The 22,041-nt window shown below is 43.1% G+C and overlaps 1 protein-coding gene and 1 long non-coding RNA gene across 11 annotated transcripts in view; one reads left to right on the top strand and one right to left on the bottom strand.

The window, feature by feature from the left end:
• LOC138959973 (outer dynein arm-docking complex subunit 4-like) overlaps positions 1-22,041 on the top strand; it is a 50,454-nt gene that overhangs the window by 12,778 nt on the left and 15,635 nt on the right. For 4 of the 10 annotated variants that reach the window (XM_070331687.1, XM_070331679.1, XM_070331681.1 and 1 more), the window contains 5 exons: positions 232-474; positions 996-1,203; positions 8,164-8,250; positions 8,964-9,160; positions 9,689-9,910. In XM_070331687.1, coding sequence (XP_070187788.1) covers positions 232-474; positions 996-1,203; positions 8,164-8,250; positions 8,964-9,160; positions 9,689-9,910 — 957 coding nt within the window. Of the gene's footprint in view, positions 1-231; positions 475-995; positions 1,204-8,163; positions 8,251-8,963; positions 9,161-9,688; positions 9,911-11,090; positions 11,244-12,165; positions 12,349-22,041 lie in introns of all 10 variants that reach the window. The other 6 variants (XM_070331683.1, XM_070331682.1, XM_070331688.1 and 3 more) reach the window with 3 other exon arrangements.
• Positions 13,761-20,497, bottom strand: LOC138959976 (uncharacterized). The gene is made up of 2 exons (XR_011453853.1): positions 19,175-20,497; positions 13,761-16,157 (listed from the first exon to the last, which is right to left on the bottom strand). It is a non-coding gene; the product is annotated as an uncharacterized lncRNA (long non-coding RNA).

Below are 22,041 nucleotides of genomic sequence, written 5' to 3'. Positions count from 1 at the left end.
TCAGTAAGTACTACGGAAGTTGCTTCGCGGAGGTGAGCATGATCCCCGTCTCGATTTTCGGTATAGTTAGCCAAGACTATCTGAATGTAGTCTCGGCGATGACTGATTTGTGGTGTTGATCTTGACTAAATGTTTTTTATATCGTTTCACGCAACTTGTTGGTTTTTGTGGTTTGTCTTTGTTTTTGTTTTGCTTTCTATAGCCTTGCTGAACTCTTTTGTTCTCTCCCAGGTTTAACGACCAGTGGGGGAAAGGAAGAAGCGGGGAACACTGACCGCTACATCAAGAACCGTACAGTGGACGGACTGGAATATCTGACCAGGCGGGCAGACTTCTGGCGCCAGCAGAAACCCATGTACGCCCGCGCCAGAGACAGGCGACGACAGCAAAAGCAGCAGCAGAGCGCGCAGTCACATGGCGGCGAGCAAGATCCTATGCAATACATCCTGCAGCGCCTCGAGGAGATTGATGAAGGTGGGTCGAGAGTCACGCTTGGTGGGAGGGGGAGGAGGAGGGGTTGGTAGTTGAAGGTGATGGTGGTGTTGATGACGATGATAATGGGAAGAAGTCAGAAAGGAAAGATGGTTTTGGCAATGATTTGAGGAGACCGATGAAGATGACATAGTTGGTGGGAGATTTGGGGGGCTTGAGTGTGGGAGTAGGGTGGGAGGGGCTGGTGGTGGTTGAAGGTGGTGGTGATGACGATGATAATGGCGAGGAGGAGAGAAAGAGGAAAGAAGGTTTTTGCAATGGTCTGAGAAGACTGATAAAGGTGAGAGACACAGTTAGTGCAGGTGTCCTAGGTGTCATGACAGGCATATTTTGTCAAGACGATGGACAGTTAAGGGACAACAGAAGGCAATAGAAAATCTGAGAAAAATTGGTCTTAAAAGGGAGAGTCTTAAATTGGAGGGTCTTAAAAGCACGGGGCGGAGGGGGGGGGGGGGTCCACTGTGGACATTTCACCCACACTCTCTGTCCTGTGTCCAACACAGCCCAGGCCAACGGCAAGTACGAGGTGAGCCTGCACAAGTGTCAGAAGACACTGGACAAGGTGGAGTTGTGGGGCGCCGACCGCATCAAGAACAAGCCGGCCCTGGTGGCCAACCTCTACAGCTGCATGGGCAACGCCCACCTGGAGATGGGCAAGTTCAAGCATGCTCTGGAGTACCACAACAAGGACCTCTCCATAGGGCAGAACGAGTCAGTATTGCATGTCCTCTGTTGTAGATTGAATATGTAACAACAAGGACCAGCTCTCCATAGGGCAGAACGAGTCAGTATTTTTGTGTCTTCTGAAGGAGATACTTTTGAGGGTTTTATTTTAGTTAATGCTTTGACGTAATGCGGGTATTTGTAGATTGAATATACCACAACAAGGACCTCTCCATAGGGCAGATTGTGTCAGTATTGTGTGTCCTCTGTTGTTTGAAGGAGATACTTTTCAGGATGTTATTTTTGCTTTCTTGGCCACATATGAGTATTTGTCGATTGAATATTTAACAAGGACCTTCCCGTAGGGCAGAACGAGTCAGAATTGCATGTCCTCTGTTGTTTGAAGGAGATACTTTTCAGGATGTTATTTTTGCTTTCTTGGCCACATATGAGTATTTGTCGATTGAATATTTAACAAGGACCTTCCCGTAGGGCAGAACGAGTCAGAATTGCATGTCCTCTGTTGTTTGAAGGAGATACTTTTCAGGATGTTATTTTTGCTTTCTTGGCCACATATGAGTATTTGTCGATTGAATATGTAACAAGGACCTTCCCGTAGGGCAGAACGAGTCAGAATTGCATGTCCTCTGTTGTTTGAAGGAGATACTTTTCAGGATGTTATTTTTGCTTTCTTGGCCACATATGAGTATTTGTCGATTGAATATGTAACAAGGACCTTCCCGTAGGGCAGAACGAGTCAGAATTGCATGTCCTCTGTTGTTTGAAGGAGATACTTTTCAGGATGTTATTTTTGCTTTCTTGGCCACATATGAGTATTTGTCGATTGAATATGTAACAAGGACCTTCCCGTAGGGCAGAACGAGTCAGAATTGCATGTCCTCTGTTGTTTGAAGGAGATACTTTTCAGGATGTTATTTTTGCTTTCTTGGCCACATATGAGTATTTGTCGATTGAATATGTAACAAGGACCTTCCCGTAGGGCAGAACGAGTCAGAATTGCATGTCCTCTGTTGTTTGAAGGAGATACTTTTCAGGATGTTATTTTTGCTTTCTTGGCCACATATGAGTATTTGTCGATTGAATATGTAACAAGGACCTTCCCGTAGGGCAGAACGAGTCAGAATTGCATGTCCTCTGTTGTTTGAAGGAGATACTTTTCAGGATGTTATTTTTGCTTTCTTGGCCACATATGAGTATTTGTCGATTGAATATGTAACAAGGACCTTCCCGTAGGGCAGAACGAGTCAGAATTGCATGTCCTCTGTTGTTTGAAGGAGATACTTTTCAGGATGTTATTTTTGCTTTCTTGGCCACATATGAGTATTTGTCGATTGAATATGTAACAAGGACCTTCCCGTAGGGCAGAACGAGTCAGAATTGCATGTCCTCTGTTGTTTGAAGGAGATACTTTTCAGGATGTTATTTTTGCTTTCTTGGCCACATATGAGTATTTGTCGATTGAATATGTAACAAGGACCTTCCCGTAGGGCAGAACGAGTCAGAATTGCATGTCCTCTGTTGTTTGAAGGAGATACTTTTCAGGATGTTATTTTTGCTTTCTTGGCCACATATGAGTATTTGTCGATTGAATATGTAACAAGGACCTTCCCGTAGGGCAGAACGAGTCAGAATTGCATGTCCTCTGTTGTTTGAAGGAGATACTTTTCAGGATGTTATTTTTGCTTTCTTGGCCACATATGAGTATTTGTCGATTGAATATGTAACAAGGACCTTCCCGTAGGGCAGAACGAGTCAGAATTGCATGTCCTCTGTTGTTTGAAGGAGATACTTTTCAGGATGTTATTTTTGCTTTCTTGGCCACATATGAGTATTTGTCGATTGAATATGTAACAAGGACCTTCCCGTAGGGCAGAACGAGTCAGAATTGCATGTCCTCTGTTGTTTGAAGGAGATACTTTTCAGGATGTTATTTTTGCTTTCTTGGCCACATATGAGTATTTGTCGATTGAATATGTAACAAGGACCTTCCCGTAGGGCAGAACGAGTCAGAATTGCATGTCCTCTGTTGTTTGAAGGAGATACTTTTCAGGATGTTATTTTTGCTTTCTTGGCCACATATGAGTATTTGTCGATTGAATATGTAACAAGGACCTTCCCGTAGGGCAGAACGAGTCAGAATTGCATGTCCTCTGTTGTTTGAAGGAGATACTTTTCAGGATGTTATTTTTGCTTTCTTGGCCACATATGAGTATTTGTCGATTGAATATGTAACAAGGACCTTCCCGTAGGGCAGAACGAGTCAGAATTGCATGTCCTCTGTTGTTTGAAGGAGATACTTTTCAGGATGTTATTTTTGCTTTCTTGGCCACATATGAGTATTTGTCGATTGAATATGTAACAAGGACCTTCCCGTAGGGCAGAACGAGTCAGAATTGCATGTCCTCTGTTGTTTGAAGGAGATACTTTTCAGGATGTTATTTTTGCTTTCTTGGCCACATATGAGTATTTGTCGATTGAATATGTAACAAGGACCTTCCCGTAGGGCAGAACGAGTCAGAATTGCATGTCCTCTGTTGTTTGAAGGAGATACTTTTCAGGATGTTATTTTTGCTTTCTTGGCCACATATGAGTATTTGTCGATTGAATATGTAACAAGGACCTTCCCGTAGGGCAGAACGAGTCAGAATTGCATGTCCTCTGTTGTTTGAAGGAGATACTTTTCAGGATGTTATTTTTGCTTTCTTGGCCACATATGAGTATTTGTCGATTGAATATGTAACAAGGACCTTCCCGTAGGGCAGAACGAGTCAGAATTGCATGTCCTCTGTTGTTTGAAGGAGATACTTTTCAGGATGTTATTTTTGCTTTCTTGGCCACATATGAGTATTTGTCGATTGAATATGTAACAAGGACCTTCCCGTAGGGCAGAACGAGTCAGAATTGCATGTCCTCTGTTGTTTGAAGGAGATACTTTTCAGGATGTTATTTTTGCTTTCTTGGCCACATATGAGTATTTGTCGATTGAATATGTAACAAGGACCTTCCCGTAGGGCAGAACGAGTCAGAATTGCATGTCCTCTGTTGTTTGAAGGAGATACTTTTCAGGATGTTATTTTTGCTTTCTTGGCCACATATGAGTATTTGTCGATTGAATATGTAACAAGGACCTTCCCGTAGGGCAGAACGAGTCAGAATTGCATGTCCTCTGTTGTTTGAAGGAGATACTTTTCAGGATGTTATTTTTGCTTTCTTGGCCACATATGAGTATTTGTCGATTGAATATGTAACAAGGACCTTCCCGTAGGGCAGAACGAGTCAGAATTGCATGTCCTCTGTTGTTTGAAGGAGATACTTTTCAGGATGTTATTTTTGCTTTCTTGGCCACATATGAGTATTTGTCGATTGAATATTTAACAAGGACCTTCCCGTAGGGCAGAACGAGTCAGAATTGCATGTCCTCTGTTGTTTGAAGGAGATACTTTTCAGGATGTTATTTTTGCTTTCTTGGCCACATATGAGTATTTGTCGATTGAATATTTAACAAGGACCTTCCCGTAGGGCAGAACGAGTCAGAATTGCATGTCCTCTGTTGTTTGAAGGAGATACTTTTCAGGATGTTATTTTTGCTTTCTTGGCCACATATGAGTATTTGTCGATTGAATATTTAACAAGGACCTTCCCGTAGGGCAGAACGAGTCAGAATTGCATGTCCTCTGTTGTTTGAAGGAGATACTTTTCAAGGGTGTTAGTTTAGTTTGCTTTGACGTAATGCGGGTATTTGTAGATGGAATATACCTCAACAAGGACCCCTCCATAGGACAAAACGAGTCAGTATTTTTGTGTCCTCTTTTGTTTGAAGGAGATACTTTTCAGGGTATTATTTTAGTTTGCTTTGACGTAATACAGGTATTTGTCAATTGAATATGTAACAACAAGAACCTCTCCATAGGGCAGAACGAGTCAGTAGTGTCCGTCCTCTATTGTTTGAGATGCTCTTTTGATTTGTTTTTAAAGGAAGAGGAGAAGTCTCAAATTAGGGGATTTGGGGTCCACTGTACACAATTACTTTTAACCCCTTCACTGCCCACCCCGTATGTAATACATGGTCATTTTCGGTTTGTCCTACGCCCATAACCGTATCTCATACGTGGGATTTGTGTCAACAACATTTCAGGACATTTCTGAAAACTAAATGGGAGGTAACCACTGTCCAAGTATACTTGTAGAGGTTCTAAACACATTTCTTTCCCATAGACCGTTCGGATAATGCTGTTATACTGTGGCAGTGAAGGGGTTAAGTATTGTAATGACTAGTGGGTTTTTTAATGGAAATGTACAACCATAGACTTTGGGGTTACATACATATTTTGAAACAGGAAACAGCCAGTGCAGTTTTCTGGAGGAAAAGGACAACTTTTGATAGAGAAGATGAAGAAAGTTAGTGATAATGCATGTAGTGTCACTACGCCTTAACTGTTCTCCATATGTGTTTTGATTCATGTTGCTCAACCCAGGATACATTCACTGGAAAGAAGAAGATCATCCGTTCGGTACACCACTTTGGCACACACTTGTTTTTTCTTTCTTTTCTTTCCTTTTCTTGCTGCTTTCGGCAGAGTTAGCAGATTGCATGTATAACTGTTTTTGTTGATTTTTGTTTGTTTGGGAATATTTTAGTGTTGGTTCCATTTCAAAGCTGTGATAATTTTTATCACATTCATTTGAGCATTTATAATTTTCAAAAACTTGCAGTGATAACTTTGCTACACTTTTGAAAAGTTGACAGAGTTACTGCCTATGTCATGGGGGGGGGGGGGGGGGGGGAGGCAAAGGGTTAATTAAGTGTAGAACTTTTATTCATTTTGTGAAAACAAGTTCTGGAGCTCTTGAGGCTTTAATTCACATGCATTTATTATGTGTCATTGTAAGTCACGTAATTTACCCACTCGATTCACATATATAAGTTACAGCTCCGTCCATCCATGGTATTGCGTGATATTTTTTGTCGAGACTTATTCAATGAATATGATGACGTCACTTGAGGCTCTGCCGAGAGTGACGTCATTATATTCTTTCACCCCGTCGAGACAAAAAATATCATGCGATACCATGGATGGACGGAGCTGTAAAGTATATATGGCATGACCAAAGTAAGGAGAATTTGTCATGGGACGTGGAAACAAAGCATGGGAAATTCACCATGGGCAGAATAATCAACGCAAGCCTAGAAGTTGTAGAACTATATTTTGTTTCAGTCTTGGCAAGGCCAGTTTTGGCCGGAAAAGACATCATGAATTCATTCACCCTGCCGAGACAAAATACCAATTCCATGGATGAAAACGTATATATCCCGTGACGCATCAAAGCTAAATTTTGTTTTGAAATGTTTTCACAACGTACAGATAATTAATAACGGCATAATCGTCATCACAAGACAGGAAAAACGCATACTTTGTTTGTCGTCTGCTACAAATCTAGTCTTGTTGGTTGACGGAGTGAATAGAAGCTTCAATCGTACCTTCATCAACCGGAATAAATGCTCAGTCCGCTGTCATTTCGCAACTGAACATTTTTTATTTTCTTTAACTTTTTGGTTAAAATTGAAACGGCAACCCAAAAGAGTGTTTGAGCTTTTTCAAGACACAGGCTCAGCTACTTCTTTTGAGTTGCTTTTCAGTCTAAAATGACACCGGAAGCAAAAAAATTGTCGCGCATACTGTCACAAAAAGACGTCATGACAAAGTTACACGCAAAACAAAAGAGACTTTGACGTCATTTACTTTTGTTCGGACTTTTCCGTCTGTTCCTAGCTTGTCAGTGAAGACTTGACGTGAGTAAGCTTACCCAAAACGTCTTTTAGTTCTCTGTTCGCATTGCAGCTGTGAAATAATCAGTCTTGTGTCTCGGTCGTGTAGGTACAGAGTTTGCTTCTGCAATCGTTGTGTTCGTGTTGATGATCACGGCTTCGTAAGACAAATCAGCGAATCTATCGTGTGGAAGACATTTCTGTAAAAAGCATCGAACCCAATAGGAGGCTGTACGTATTGATGCGTTTGCAATTTTCTGAAGAAATAAACTGCATGTGGTTAATTTCATCCGTTTAATGCTTGTCGAAACGAGCCATAAGGCTTTAGAATAAAAGATTTCACGCATTGCTTGGCCATCTGATCACAGATGAGGTCGCAGTTTGTAGGTTGGAACTATATGAATCGGCCAGAGATAGATCTGCATTTCTGGTACGACCTTCCAGATTATCAACAGCGGGTTCATGGTCGGAATCAAGGTCAAATTTGCGTGGCTCCCAATCATTTCATAAAAGATTTCCTTTTTCTTGTTTCTGCAGCTGCGCAAGTTATTTTGCCTAGGTCATGGCCGAACTTTAGGCCTATGGAGAAGTATCGCTGGATATTTTCTCACTAGAATAACAGCTGAGACAAAGAAGGGAAGTCATGCTATATATGTAAATAAAGCATTCACAAAGTCATGATTATCTTTGTGATCTCTCTGTGTTTAACATTCAATCTATATATGTCCCTTTTATGCATGTGTTGATAATATTTTTGACAGCTAGTACATAGTATACCATTTTTTTGACTCAACTAAGTAATCAGTGAGTCTTTCTAATGAGCAGTATGGACAGAGCATATGCTAATTTGTTTCTGATTCATATTACTTAATTAAGACTCCACTGAGTAGACGAATTCCAAAAATAACTCTGTCAGGTTTGTGTTGGTTATGTGAAAGAGTGAATACCCTTGCTTTTACTCAGACAAACATTTGAGAGGCCAATCACTAGCAAGGGGTGTGTCGGATACACATGGACAGGAGCACTTGTGAATTCATTTGTCAGAGAAAAGCAAGGGTATTCACTCTTTCACAACCCATACCCGCCAAAAAGATTTATTTTTTTAAATCGTCTATTATAACAAAGGTGAGTGGTATTCGCATTTGCTTTTCTTGTTCTTGTTGTTGTTTGTTTGTTTTTGCTTGTAGAAGATATTTTAATCGGGTTCTATCCTTTTTCAGTGGCATCGAGGAGGCTGAATCAAGAGCTCTGGACAATCTAGGAAGAACAAAAGCTAGGATGGGAAAATATGACGATGCTATTGTGCTGTAAGTTTATTTCATAAACCAGTCATATTAGGTACAACATAATGTGCTTGCATAGCTTTGTTTGAACTTACAGATGGGAGATAGTCAGGATCTTCAATAGTGTTAACCTGACACAAGATTTCAACTACTATTAGCTTTTACCATGTCAAAGTGTCATCTGTTTATTCAACACCAACGTCAGCGCTACCCAGAACTAGAAAAAAAGATAATGATTTTGAGACTTTGATCATCTATGGCCTATCTTGACAGCTTTTCAGTTTTGCTGATGATTCTAAGTAGATTGCAGTTAATTTGAAATAACTGGCTTGCTAATTTGAACATGACAAACTTGGTGACAATCTGTCTTGCATGACTCCTAAAACCCTGCATCGTCCATGTAGCTCAGGGGGCCCGGTAGCTCAGTTGGTAGAGCACTGGACTTGTGATCCTGTGGTGGCAGGTTCGAATCCAGGCTGGGCCGGACACGGATCAACTTTATGTGCAGACTCAGAGACGGTATCCATGTTTCATCCCCGTGTCACCACTGTGGCACGTAAAAGACCTCGGTCATTCTGCCATAAGTGCAGGTGGCCGATTATACCTAAACACACATACACCTGGGTAGCATGACTCTTGTTGCTGCTAGCTTTCCACTGGGAGGAAGCAACCCGATTTTCCCAGTGATGGGACAATAAAGTAATAAAAACGAAAAAATGAAAATGAAATGTCCTCAGATGGGAGAAGAAGCTTCCAAGGAGCAAGTCAGCGCTGGAGAGCACGTGGCTGTTCCATGAGATCGGTCGGTGCCACCTGGAGCTGGGACAGAACAATGAAGCCAAGGACTTTGGAGAGAAGTCGTTAGCAGCAGCACAGGAGGCTGATGACAGGGGATGGCAACTACATGCTACCGTTCTCATCGCTCAGGCTGAAGGTAAGTGAAGAGCAATGTCATTGCATGCCATTGAAACGGAAAGGATGGGCGCAGTGGCCTAGTGAATAAGGCGCTGGCCTCCCATGTGAAAGGTTGAGTGTTCAAATCCCTGTATGTGTTTGTGCATGCGTTTGTGCATGCGTGCATGTATGTGTGCGGGAATGCGTGCGTGCGGGAATGCGTGTAAGTGTGTTTGCCCCCATAACAAGATACAAGATACAAGATACAAGATATTTATTCACCAATTTTGCAAAAGGATTTCATCTTGGCACGGCACGGTAAAAATAAAATAAAAACCAACCAGACACATATGCAGACACACATCACCATGACATTTTCAGGTCAGTGCTCAGATCCCCTTTTTAAAGTTACTGAACTTGTCACTTCCTGGTGCACGGAGTCCCTAGGGCTTTCAGTCATTTTTCAGCAGCTGCGGTGATGACATCATGCTATGACCACTCCTTACTACCAATCTCACACACACAAACTCTCACCCTCTCTAACTCTTACCCATTCTCCTATCTGCAGTGAAGTGTCAAGAGCTGCAGGCAGCAGCAGACTCTTTCGATCGCGCCCTGGAGATCGCCGAAGAGCTGAAGGACTCGTCGGCTCAGACGGCCATCAAGAAGGCCCTGGAGGAGGTCAACAACAGGATCGTGCAGGGCGTGCAGGATGGGGGCGAGGAGGACGATCCCATGGACGGAGGGAGGAAGTCCTCTGCCTCCAACCTGTCCAACAACTCACAGAAAAGTAAGTTTGTGACTGTTTGGAGTTTTGACTGGTTTGGCTGTGTGTGGAGGTGTGTGTGGAGGGCTGTGGGATGTGTAGGCGAGGGGGAGGTTGGTGGGTGGGGGGTGGGGAGGGGGGTCAGGGGATGGTACTGGGAGTGTGGCTGTCTGATTATTCGTTTGTGCTCTGTTAGTTTAAAATCGTGGTGTTTGTGTGCATGTGTCAGTGTGCGCGAATGTGTGTAAGTGTGTGTGTGACAGTGTGTGTCTGTCTGTCTTTCTGTTGGGTGTCTTTGTGAGTGTGCGCTTTCTATCCCGGCTATGTCCCTAGTGTTTGTTCGTCAGTCTGAATGTTGGTAGATTTAACAAAGATGTTGGGTCAAGAAAAAAGCATCAGTATTGAAGTTGGGGCGACAGTTTTTTTATTCATCCTGTCTCCAATAGTAAGCACTTCAGATCCAGACAAGTGTGTTTTGTTGCAGTGTTAAATATGTGGGTTGGGATTGCTTTGTTCTTGAATAATGTCTTTTTGTTTTGTATCAACCAAAACTTGTAATTTTACTTTAACGCTGCTCACATAGAGGAAGGAAACAGGGCAGTGCATTATGAGGACGATCCGGAAGGTAAAGATTGGTAATTCTTGTAAGTCTGTTAACAGGGTATGGATGCCTGAATAGTAGAATGCAACACGGTCATACTGATAAACATTCTGAATGTCACACATTCAGACAATAAAGGTGTACTGAATTGAATTGAATGTATATGAATACACGTTAAAGTCCAAGTGTCCAAGGGAGTTGTAGCTCACAAACGAAAGAGATGACACGTCAGAAATACAGTAGAACCCCCATTGACCTTGAACAATCGGAGAAATCAGGTCTTAAAAAGGAAGAAGAATGGCGATAAGTGTACAGAGGTTATGAGCCGAGAACGTCAAAAAGCAAGGTCTGAAAAGGTTGGAGGGGGGAGGGGAGGGGGTACGTGGTCTTACATTTTGGAGTCTTAAAAGGGTGGAATGGGAGGAGTTCCACTGCAAATTGCTGCAGGGGTGCAAGCGTAGGGGGGAAAATGGAGAGGACACAAAACGTAAGACGGAAAAGCAGAACAAAGAGAACAGTGGCATGCAGCACTGAATGAATGAATGGCCAACAACGCTTGAAATTTCAAATTAAGATCTGTGATGCTTTCTCTTCCACTATCAGAAAAAGACCACAAGGATAAAAAGGACAAAGACAATAACCATGGAAAAAAGAAAGGTCACGAAAAGGACGAAGAAAATAACCATGGAAAAAAGAAAGGTCACAAAAAGGACGAAGACAATAACCATGGAAAAAAGAAAGGTCACGAAAAGAAAGGTCAAGATTTGATTTCACTTTTCATCATTCTTAGAGTAGTTCCATGGCTTTGCACTTACTTGACTGCCAACAAAATGACACAGCGCACTGTAGTTTAGACGCACTTCATTACATTCTGTACATTCAGAACTCATGTTTTGTTCTTATAGTTTTTAAATGCAAACTTAATGATGTTACCATATGAAACAAAGTTTCTGACTTACAAATGAATGAATCACAAATCATTCAAAAGCACGATTCAGCAACAATGAATCATTCAATCAAGTAATCAACAAATTAATTGATTACAGGCGATATTTAGTAATATATTCAGTCAATTAACCAATCAATCCGTCAATCTGTCAGACAATTAATCAATAAATAAATCAATTGATTAATAAATCAGGCATTCATGAATTAATCATGTATTGGACCTACCATTCAATCAGGAAAACAATCAGTCAGTCATCAATCTAGCAAACAATCAGTGAATAGGTCAGTCAGTCGATCCGGCAATCAGCCATCCATTCAGCCATTCAGCTATTTAGTCAGTCAGTAGTCAGTAGACTGCTTAATCACGGCTTTTGACGCACTGCTGACCTTTTTTTGCCATAGCTATAGCTGTATTGTCATTGTAGTGGTGTTATTGATGCTTCTCTCCCCCCCCCCCACCCTCTTTTTGCAGCTGCTTACATAGTTTATAGTCTTAATTTTAAAAGTGTCACCACAAACTGCCTGGTTTAGTGCAGTTAGATCCTTAAGTCACTAACTGCATGAGGCTGAAAGAATGTCTGTGTTTACAATAGGACTCAATCTTCACAGAAACGAGACTCTGCATGTCAAAGGGGGTTACTGTTAACACAGATTATTCTTTGACCTTATCAGTCATCAGAGAATCGTTTTCGTGTAGCACTAGCATTTTGTTGTCTGTGTTGGCTTGTAGAAGAACCTGCTCCTAAGAAAGCTGAAGAACCTGCTTCTAAGAAAGTTGAAGAGCCTGCTATCACCAAGAAAGAGGAACCGGCTCCAACCCCCGTGAAAAGAGAGGAAACTGCAGTTGAGTCAGATACTGAAGTGGCAGAAGCAGTTCCAGAAGATAAGAAAGAAGCTGTTGGTGCCAGCGAAGGTTCGAGCTTTGTAGTGCGCCTCCTGTACCACATTATTTATTCAGCATACCACTTTTGCATATTCCTACTTTCTTCTCCCTCGGTGTGTTGACGTGTGACCCAAGAAGCATGTTTTCCAGAATCATTGCTGCTCTTCTTTTTCTTATATCCGGGCTGTGTTCAGTATCCTGTGTCCGCAACTATATATTTAGCTGTCTCCACGCTGCTGATCTTTTTCTGATATCCACAAATTGATGCCTATCCTGTATCCACAACTATACAGGGGCGGATCAGTTCATTTTATGGGGGGGGTTTCCAAAAGTATATTGTGAAGATATGGGTGTGAAGGCGCAAAGCGCCGAGCCGACGGCGCGAAGCGTCTAGCTTGCTAGGGGGGTCCGAGGGCATGCCCCCCCGGAAAATTTTGAAAAAAAGGATGCAAAATGGTGCAAGCTGGTGCATTCTGAGGATGATCATTACCAGTTCCAGGCAGCAGATTTTGTCACTGATTAATACCCACAAAATTGAAACTCAACCCAAAAAAACACAAAAATATTTTTATTTTTTGGCTGGGGGGGGGTTTCCGGAAACCCCAGAAACCCCCCCCTCGTCCGCCCCTGCTATATAGCGGCTGTCTCCATTCTGCTGTTCTTTTTTCTGATATCCACAAATTGATGCCTATCCTGTATCCACAACTATATAGCGGCTGTCTCCATTCTGCTGTTCTTTTTTTCTGATATCCACAAATTGATGCCTATCCTGTATCCACAACTCATCTGGGTGCCTGCAGTATCTATTCTGCTCTTCCTTTTCCTGTATCCGGCACGTTGTATTCACTATCCTGTATCCACGCTGTATTCACTATCAGTTATCCATGTCATGTTCACCTATATATCCTGTATTCAAAACTCACACAGCTGTTTGCAGTATCCATCCTGCTGTTATTTGTCTAAATCCCCGCTGTGCCTCCTGCATGTACCCGAAACTCACATGCTGTTTGCAGTATTCGTACTGGTCTTCAGGTAGATCCTTTTCCTGTATAGATCTATGCTGTGATCACTTCTGTATCCATGCTGTGGTCACTGTCCTGTAGTTTTAACTCACACAGCTGTTTGTAGTATCCATGCTGCTGTTCTTTTTCCTGGATCTGTGCGTGTTACTGTTTATTACGAGACAACAACCATGCAACACAAAACCACCCTTGGCATCACAAATGACATTCTATCCCAATCACTATCCTACCACTGATCCTCCAGTTGTGGTCTCACACATAACCTTTTTTCAACTGGGCGATCGCAGTTAGGATACCAATCCAAATAACCGTTACAGTTATGCTGGGCCAATTATACTTTGTCAATGCAATTACAAAAGTGATGATCAGCAATTCGCTCTACTATGCCAAGGGAGGTAAGTTGAAGACACAAGAGGTATGAACAGTTCAATTCACATTTATTCATGTTTTCCACATGTTGCAATCTTTGTATTATACATATTTGGCATATGAATGGGCACGGATAGGTAGCAGATAGACATGGTTAAAGTGAACACTATTAGCAACCCCTTCCCCCCCAGTTAGCTGGCCCCAGATTGACTGACCAGCAACAGGTCTTTCTGACCATCCTAGCACTACCTCAGCTAGCATGTGGGTGATGTAAACCAACCCAGTGCTTTCTTTAGGCATACATGCTGCTGCTTTTGTAAGTGCGCTGCTCCCAGCTCCTCACAGAGGAATTCTAGGCTTTCAGGCTATCTGGAGGTGACAGGACCCCGAACCGCACCACATCCCGTGGCTTGTTAGGGCTCACACTGGGGTCCTGCAGTACAGCTACGAAAAGCTCTAAAAAGGTTTCATTTTCACTAGAAATTACATGTTTTAAAACTTTAACAAACTGAAATAGACAGACATGTAAAGTGTTCCCCTTTTCCATGCCTATCTTCCGCCATTCGTGCCGAGCAGACAACATACACACACGCGCGCACGCAAAAAACATGATGATACGCTAAAGGACGACAAATTATACATTTCTACAACACGTGTTAAAGCAATTAAGTAAATATTACCACCAAGACAAGACAAAGGGGATGGAGGGTGGGCTTTTTCATTCAAACTATGCATATTTATCCAAATGAGTGTTAAACTAAGTACGCAACTCTTACACATTACTACATGACAAAGGGGATGGAGGGTGGGCTTTTTCCTTGTAGCAAATTTGTTTAGCGTTGTTCTCTGTGTAGACTCAGGATCCGAAGAGGCTAAAGCTAGACTCTTCCCACGTGACACTGAGTCTGCATACAACTGAACCGTTTAGGGATAAGTGTGTTCTTTAGCCTCCATCGAATGTTAGGCTAAAAGATGGTTGTAGCTCGTCATAAAATCATTTATGGCAGAAGCCGAAATGTATTTATTACGAGACAACAACCATGCAACACAAAACCACCCTTGGCATCACAAATGACATTCTATCCCAATCACTATCCTACCACTGATCCTCCAGTTGTGGTCTCACACATAACCTTTTTTCAACTGGGCGATCGCAGTTAGGATACCAATCCAAATAACCGTTACAGTTATGCTGGGCCAATTATACTTTGTCAATGCAATTACAAAAGTGATGATCAGCAATTCGCTCTACTATGCCAAGGGAGGTAAGTTGAAGACACAAGAGGTATGAACAGTTCAATTCACATTTATTCATGTTTTCCACATGTTGCAATCTTTGTATTATACATATTTGGCATATGAATGGGCACGGATAGGTAGCAGATAGACATGGTTAAAGTGAACACTATTAGCAACCCCTTCCCCCCCAGTTAGCTGGCCCCAGATTGACTGACCAGCAACAGGTCTTTCTGACCATCCTAGCACTACCTCAGCTAGCATGTGGGTGATGTAAACCAACCCAGTGCTTTCTTTAGGCATACATGCTGCTGCTTTTGTAAGTGCGCTGCTCCCAGCTCCTCACAGAGGAATTCTAGGCTTTCAGGCTATCTGGAGGTGACAGGACCCCGAACCGCACCACATCCCGTGGCTTGTTAGGGCTCACACTGGGGTCCTGCAGTACAGCTACGAAAAGCTCTAAAAAGGTTTCATTTTCACTAGAAATTACATGTTTTAAAACTTTAACAAACTGAAATAGACAGACATGTAAAGTGTTCCCCTTTTCCATGCCTATCTTCCGCCACCTAACAGCTATTCTATAGATGTTTTTCGCCAATCCGTACCCATTCCAGCCCCCTTTTAGCCTAAAAGCATAGCTGTTAATTGCAGTTCAAAGTCAGCTTTGAACTGGTCCAGCCCCTTGGTGCTCAAATGCACCCCATCTTCGGCAAGGTAGCTGTGGTCAAAATTTGGGTGGTAAACAATCCGTCCCTTTTCTTTCTCTTGCATAATGCGGCCTCTCGCCTTTCGGTTTAATTTTTTTTTTTTTTTTTTTTTTTTTTTGGTTGCGGGAATTTTCTCCCCCGTTGGAAAAGCTTTCATGTCTCCCGAATTTCGCGGGAGCATGTCCGACCAGACAACGGTCGCCTTCGGGCAAAAGCCCTAACAAAGCATACCAGATCATCGAGTTCCTCACGCCAGCGCTTCTGGTCAACCCGGCACACGTCGTTCCCTCCGACATGGAGTACCACATAGCTCGGTGAGGGGGCGCCCCCAGTGCTTCAATCAGCTTGGCCCGAGCCCGGGGAAACCCAAGGCCGGACTTCCCAGCCCACACCACCGGCAGCGGTAGCTGAAGCCCAGTGCCTTTTGTACTGCAGAACTGCTGCAGCCTGACCACCAGACTTGATCCCAGGATAAGGACTCCTGGAACTACGATGACTCCTGGAACTACGATAGAGAAGGTGGATTAGGACTAAAACATGAACTCATTTCTATACCTGTACCTTTTGTCGTCACTACTTGGAGGTGACAACCTTCCAAAGCAGTAACTCTGAAATATTAAAGAAAAACACAAAGTAAAAACAAACGCTGCAGCGGTGTGAACCAGCCTCATACAAAACACACAAAATCTTTTGGCGGTGAAAACCTGGCCACTATTCTATTTACACAAGACCCATACTATCACTCCAAGTCGGGCCTGACATACTTTGTCACTGCCTGTGATCCCCACCTTCCCAAAGCCATAATGTCTCTCATGGGCGTGCCATTGACCGCAGCTGTGGTTGCTGCCCCAATACGAAATGAGTGGGAAGTGAACCTGTTTACTTTCCAACCCAGAACGCTAGCCCCTTTCTTTAGAACCGCCTGAAATTGGTATCGGGTCAGTGATGACCCATCAAAGTGCTTCCACTGGGCAATCGCTCTCACTGGGCAAACTTGGGGATGCCTCTCGACTCTACGCATCACAACCTTTTCGCCCTTGTTTGCTTGGTCTGTTTTCGACCCCGCAATATGGACGGTCAGGTCTTCTCCTAGTACCACATCGGCATAACTGATCCCAGTTCGCCCTCCCTTTACTGCGTTCCCTTGGCCCACTATTTCACTGACCCGAAAGAAACCAAAACGCTGCAGCAGGCAAAGCAAAAGGCTGCTGTAAACAGTGCCTGTTCAAAAATATTAGCACACACCCCCGGGAGGACACCAATTAAATCCTTGAGTCTCTGAAAAGTGATAGGTTTCCTTTGATCCTGTCGTCTATCCAGCTTAGCCATGCCCTGCAATAACTTCTTCAACAGGAAATGCTCTGTGGGGTCATCCCATCCATTCAGCTTGTGTTTTGCACCAATCCCAGCCAAATAGGTGCGAGCCGTTGTATGGGCCCTTCCCGTTAGTGAGAGATGGGCAGCAAAATGAATAACATGCTGTGACGGTACAGGCCACTCATGCCCCTATGTGTGCCATTCATAGCTGCTGTGGTGGCTGCCCCGATGCGGAATGAGTGGGAGGTGAATCTGTTCACCTCCCAGCCCAGTGCCTTCGCCCCACTTTTCAGCATGGCCTGGAACTGGTAGCGGCTTTGAGGCGCGCCATCAAAATGCTTGAAGAGCAGCCCTGACCCGCTGGGTCTGACTTGTAGATAAGCCTGCATGGCCAATACTGGGCAGGCTTCCGGATGCCTCTCTGCGACGCTCTACTTTGTCTGCGGCAATGGGCAATAGGGGCTCCTAAATCGCAAAAAGTTGATAGCATACTGTCCAACATTGCGTGAGCTTGCTCCTCGAAGCACCACCCCCACGAAATTCATCCAAGTAGTGGATTACATCACAGGAGAAGTTAGCTTGTTTCATGCACCACTCTAGAAAGGTACTAAATTTCTCAAACAGGGGGGGGGGCACGAGCTAGAACATCCAAATGGCAGTGCCTTGTCAACAAAGAACATGCCTTCGACCAACATGCCCATCAATCCAAAATCTAAAGGGTGTAAAGGAAGGAGTCTGAATGCAGACTTGATATCCATTCATACATGTTACTGCATCAAAAGTTGTGTATTGTACGGCGCATAGCTTAGCTGATATACCTCCGTCAACCGAACTATCCTCATGAGGTTATGAAAGATCAAATATCAGTCTGTGTTCTCCTGGTGTAAACTTCCACCAACCCCACAGGGGAGACAATCAAGTCTTTCATGCTTTCTTTCTCCCTGATATGGTATCCTAAAGCCCTGGCTAAAATCCTTCCCTAAGAACCTGAGCATCAGCTTGATTGGGGTACTGTTCTAATGTATGAACTAACTTCACCAGGCAGATGGGCGAGGTGGCTAAGCCATCTAAGCCCTGGCTTGGAGGGGTGTCAACCGCCTCGCAGCTACTTTTGTCCGTTACCGAAGTGAAAGGGCTGTCCAGAGCCTGATTCCCCCTTTTCAGCGCTTTGCCCCTGCTGACTTGCTACAACCAGCTCTAAAATGTTCTATTACGCCCACATAATGCCTCATATAAACTTCGCATCGACACTTTGGGATAACTGCGGTGATGTTCATTTAAAAAGACTCAATTCCCTGCATCGCCGAGCTGCAAAACTTATTCTGCATGGTTTGAATAGGTCCACGGATGATAAACTAAAGCTCTTGAATTTCCTCCCCTTGAAAGATCAGTTGACGTTAAACGAGACTGTGTTCATGTATAAAATTCTAAATGACGACTGTCCTAAATATTTGCAATCACATTTCAAACATGCCTAAAGGGGTATGGGTCCCAAAAATTCGTCCCTCCTATACCTCGCATAGACCTCTACAAATCGAGCTTAGCCTTCTCGGGAGCGTTTCTCTGGAACTCCTTCCCCCAACAGATAAGAAATGCAACTTCAGTGAAAATGTTTAAGAGACAGTCACGTTCACACATCATTCGTGAATGAAATGTCTTGTTCGATTGTTATTTTGTTAAACATTTTGCACTAGTGTTGACGGATGTGTAGCTGATCGGAGCAACTTTATTCCCAATGAAAGGTATAACTATGTCAATGTAATTTTGTGTTCTCCTTATGTAATTCCTTAAATGCACATTGTGTTGCATTCCATACAATGTATTTCTGTATGATTGAATTCATATTTGTAATGATTGAATTCATATTTGTAATGTGCATCTGTCTTTATATAAATAAATAAATCCCTGCGCCTTGAATATGTGCGCAATATAAATTGCATAAATTAAAATTAAAAATTAAAATAAATCCCTGCGCTTAGAACTGTACCCACGGAACACGCGCGATATAAGCCTCATATTGATTGATTGATATGTGTTGTATAAAGGACAGGTTGGAAGAATAGGCTTTGCCTAAAACCTTTATCCTTTTGTAATAAAGTTCTGAGCCTGAGTCTAACGCCCTAATCCTGGCTTCAAAATCTTGTCTAGCCTGATTGGCCGCCACCTCTAGGGATTTTAACCTGTTAACGAAGCCCGCATCAGTACCTTGCTGTTGTTGAGGTTCTTGTCTGCTGGCGTGCTCCGCCTCTTCAAACCAGGCCCCCTGGCTGTCACTGTCACTGCTGGGCACGTGGGAAGACGCAGCTGCGGTCCCTGTCCGGCGCTGTATTTTGTTCTCAGCCTCCCTCGGCCTAGGCAGCTCCTCCTGTGGCCTTGTCGGTCTCTTCCCCTGGGTTGCTCTAGGAGGTCGGCCTCCCGAACATGTTGTTACCTGATCAACTAAGTAACTGTTAAACAATTAGTATATTATTATTAACATTGTTATCAGTTGTTGCCCTGCATACTCGGCTTGCTTGTTATTCTTGCTGTTGGGTGCACTTCTAATTTTTGTTAGTGCTACTGCTACGCCACTAGTATTGCTAACATTTGCACTCCAAAGCTAGTGATTCAACACCAAATAAACAAAGGGAAGTAATCGCTCTTTATGCATGCATACGCATGTGTTATGGGGTAAGCAAGAGTAACGGAACCTTATCCTGGCACCTGAGAGAATCACAAGCATTGAAATGAACAAGCTACTTTCATCCTCAATGAATATTCGATGGAATTGATTACTTCCGAATTTCTCGTTCGAACTTGGGCAGGTAAGCTTGTTAGCTTTGGGGTGAAACTCGCCACTCTAAAAGCAACCCGATTCCACTGCTTGTCCAAAGTAGGTCGCATGACTCATCACGCGCGTGCACAGTGTAAACTCATGCTGCTGGAAGCTTACTTCTATTTTTAGCTCGTTACGACATTCACTGATTCAGGAGGAATAAGTTCGAAAACGTTGCCCGACGGCAGCACTGTCCCCAACTAAAGGTAGCAGATTAAAGATTTCCTCTAGTGTAGCGATAGGCGATATCCTCCAGCGCAAAATCACTTCCAGCGCTGTGGCTGTTAATTGTTAGTGCCAGCCCCCGTTCTGCCATCCCGGGAACAAAGGAAACCGGTCTTCTGTCGACCCACGCTTCCGATCGATTAAGTTAAAGTCATTAATCTACTGACAAAATTCACGATTCTTTCACCTAATAAACTTAAGACTACTAAAGATAAAAGAGAGTAAAATTGAAACCCTGATCGTCGCTTGCGGATGCTTGGTCGTCTTTTTTCTTTTTCCTTGTAGCAAATTTGTTTAGCGTTGTTCTCTGTGTAGACTCAGGATCCGAAGAGGCTAAAGCTAGACTCTTCCCACGTGACACTGAGTCTGCATACAACTGAACCGTTTAGGGATAAGTGTGTTCTTTAGCCTCCATCGAATGTTAGGCTAAAAGATGGTTGTAGCTCGTCATAAAATCATTTATGGCAGAAGCCGAAATGTATTTATAATATCCTGTGTTCACACAGCTTTTTCCAGTATCCTGCATCTGGCATTTTTCCTGTGTCTGTGCAATTTCAACTTCCCTGTATCCTGTATTCCATGTATGCACGCTGAATTTTTTTGCCAACAGAACGTGGTATTTTTGAGTCACTTGAGAAAAAGTGACTCTATGTAATCGGTCAGTGTTAGTCTGTCCGGCCGGCCGTCCGTAGACACCACCTTAACGTTGGACTTTTCTCGGAAACTATCAAAGCGATCGGGCTCATATTTTGTTTAGTCGTGACCTCCAATGACCTCTACACTTTAACGATGGTTTCGTTGACCTTTGACCTTTTTCAAGGTCACAGGTCAGCGTCAAAGGAAAAATTAGACATTTTATATCTTTGACAAAGTTCATCGGATGTGATTGAAACTTTGTAGGATTATTCTTTACATCAAAGTATTTACATCTGTAGCCTTTTACGAACGTTATCAGAAAAACAAGGGAGATAACTAGCCTTTTCTGTTCGGCAACACACAACTTAACGTTGGGCTTTTCTCGGAAACTATAAAAGTGACCGGGCTCAAATTTTATGTGAACGTGACTCATTGTGTTGTGAATAGCAATTTCTTCCTGTCCATCTGATGCCTCATATAATATTCAGAACTGCGAAAGTGACTCGATCGAGCGTTTGCTCTTCTTGTTCTTCTTTGTATACCTCTTCAGATTTTTCCAAATCAAAATAGTGCTCACATATGCTTTTGTTATGGAACCCCGAATTCCTTTTGGTATGTTCCCAATTTAAAGCTGACGAAGTGTTGTGTTTCATGGTTGTTTTTTTTAATGATGTATGTTGTTGCTGTGAGTTCATGCAGACGCAGTATGTATGGTTCCACTTTTTGTCAATCTGATTTACTTTTTAACACTTTCGCGACGGGACACTGATAAATCAGTACCAGCGCTGACACGCCCATGGACGGGAAGCGCATTTTTCAGTACCAGCCATAGAGGGTACACGACTCGTGATTGCTTCCCGGTTTTTGAAGCTTGCAAATAAATTGAGTTGTTTCCCTTGATACACTTGGCGTCCCCTTCTGCCATTTGCAAATCCGCCTGATTTGTGTGCGTTTTTGAGGAAAAAAAATGAATCAAAGGCGAGCCTTGTCTCGGGAGGAGATTCTCCGGATGTTGGACCTAGAGGATCCCGTAGAGCATGATTCGGACGTATCGTTTTCGCCTCACGAAAGCGATACAAGCAGTGAAAGTGAGGAAGAAACAGTCCCGTTGTTGCTAGTACGAGTCGGCAAACTACACGTGGTTGGCGGTGATACTGCTAGACGAACATGTATCTCGGAATCGTGCAGGAGCTATGGGGGCGTGGCAGCACTGATAACAATGGATGGCTGGAGCCTTCAAATCCTTTTGGAATTGTTCATAGGTGTACAGTTGGTACTTTGTTGTGAAAATGTGACTTATATTCAATATGGATTACCTAGACATCATTTGGTGAGTGTTAGATCTACAGTTTTGTTTCATTTGAGTCAGGATGCTGTGAGTGAATGCGTGATTTGC

The sequence above is a fragment of the Littorina saxatilis genome, linkage group LG2 (genome assembly GCF_037325665.1).
Source record: "Littorina saxatilis isolate snail1 linkage group LG2, US_GU_Lsax_2.0, whole genome shotgun sequence".
Classification (NCBI taxonomy): domain Eukaryota; kingdom Metazoa; phylum Mollusca; class Gastropoda; order Littorinimorpha; family Littorinidae; genus Littorina; species Littorina saxatilis.
This window is presented reverse-complemented; position numbering and strand designations above follow the sequence as displayed.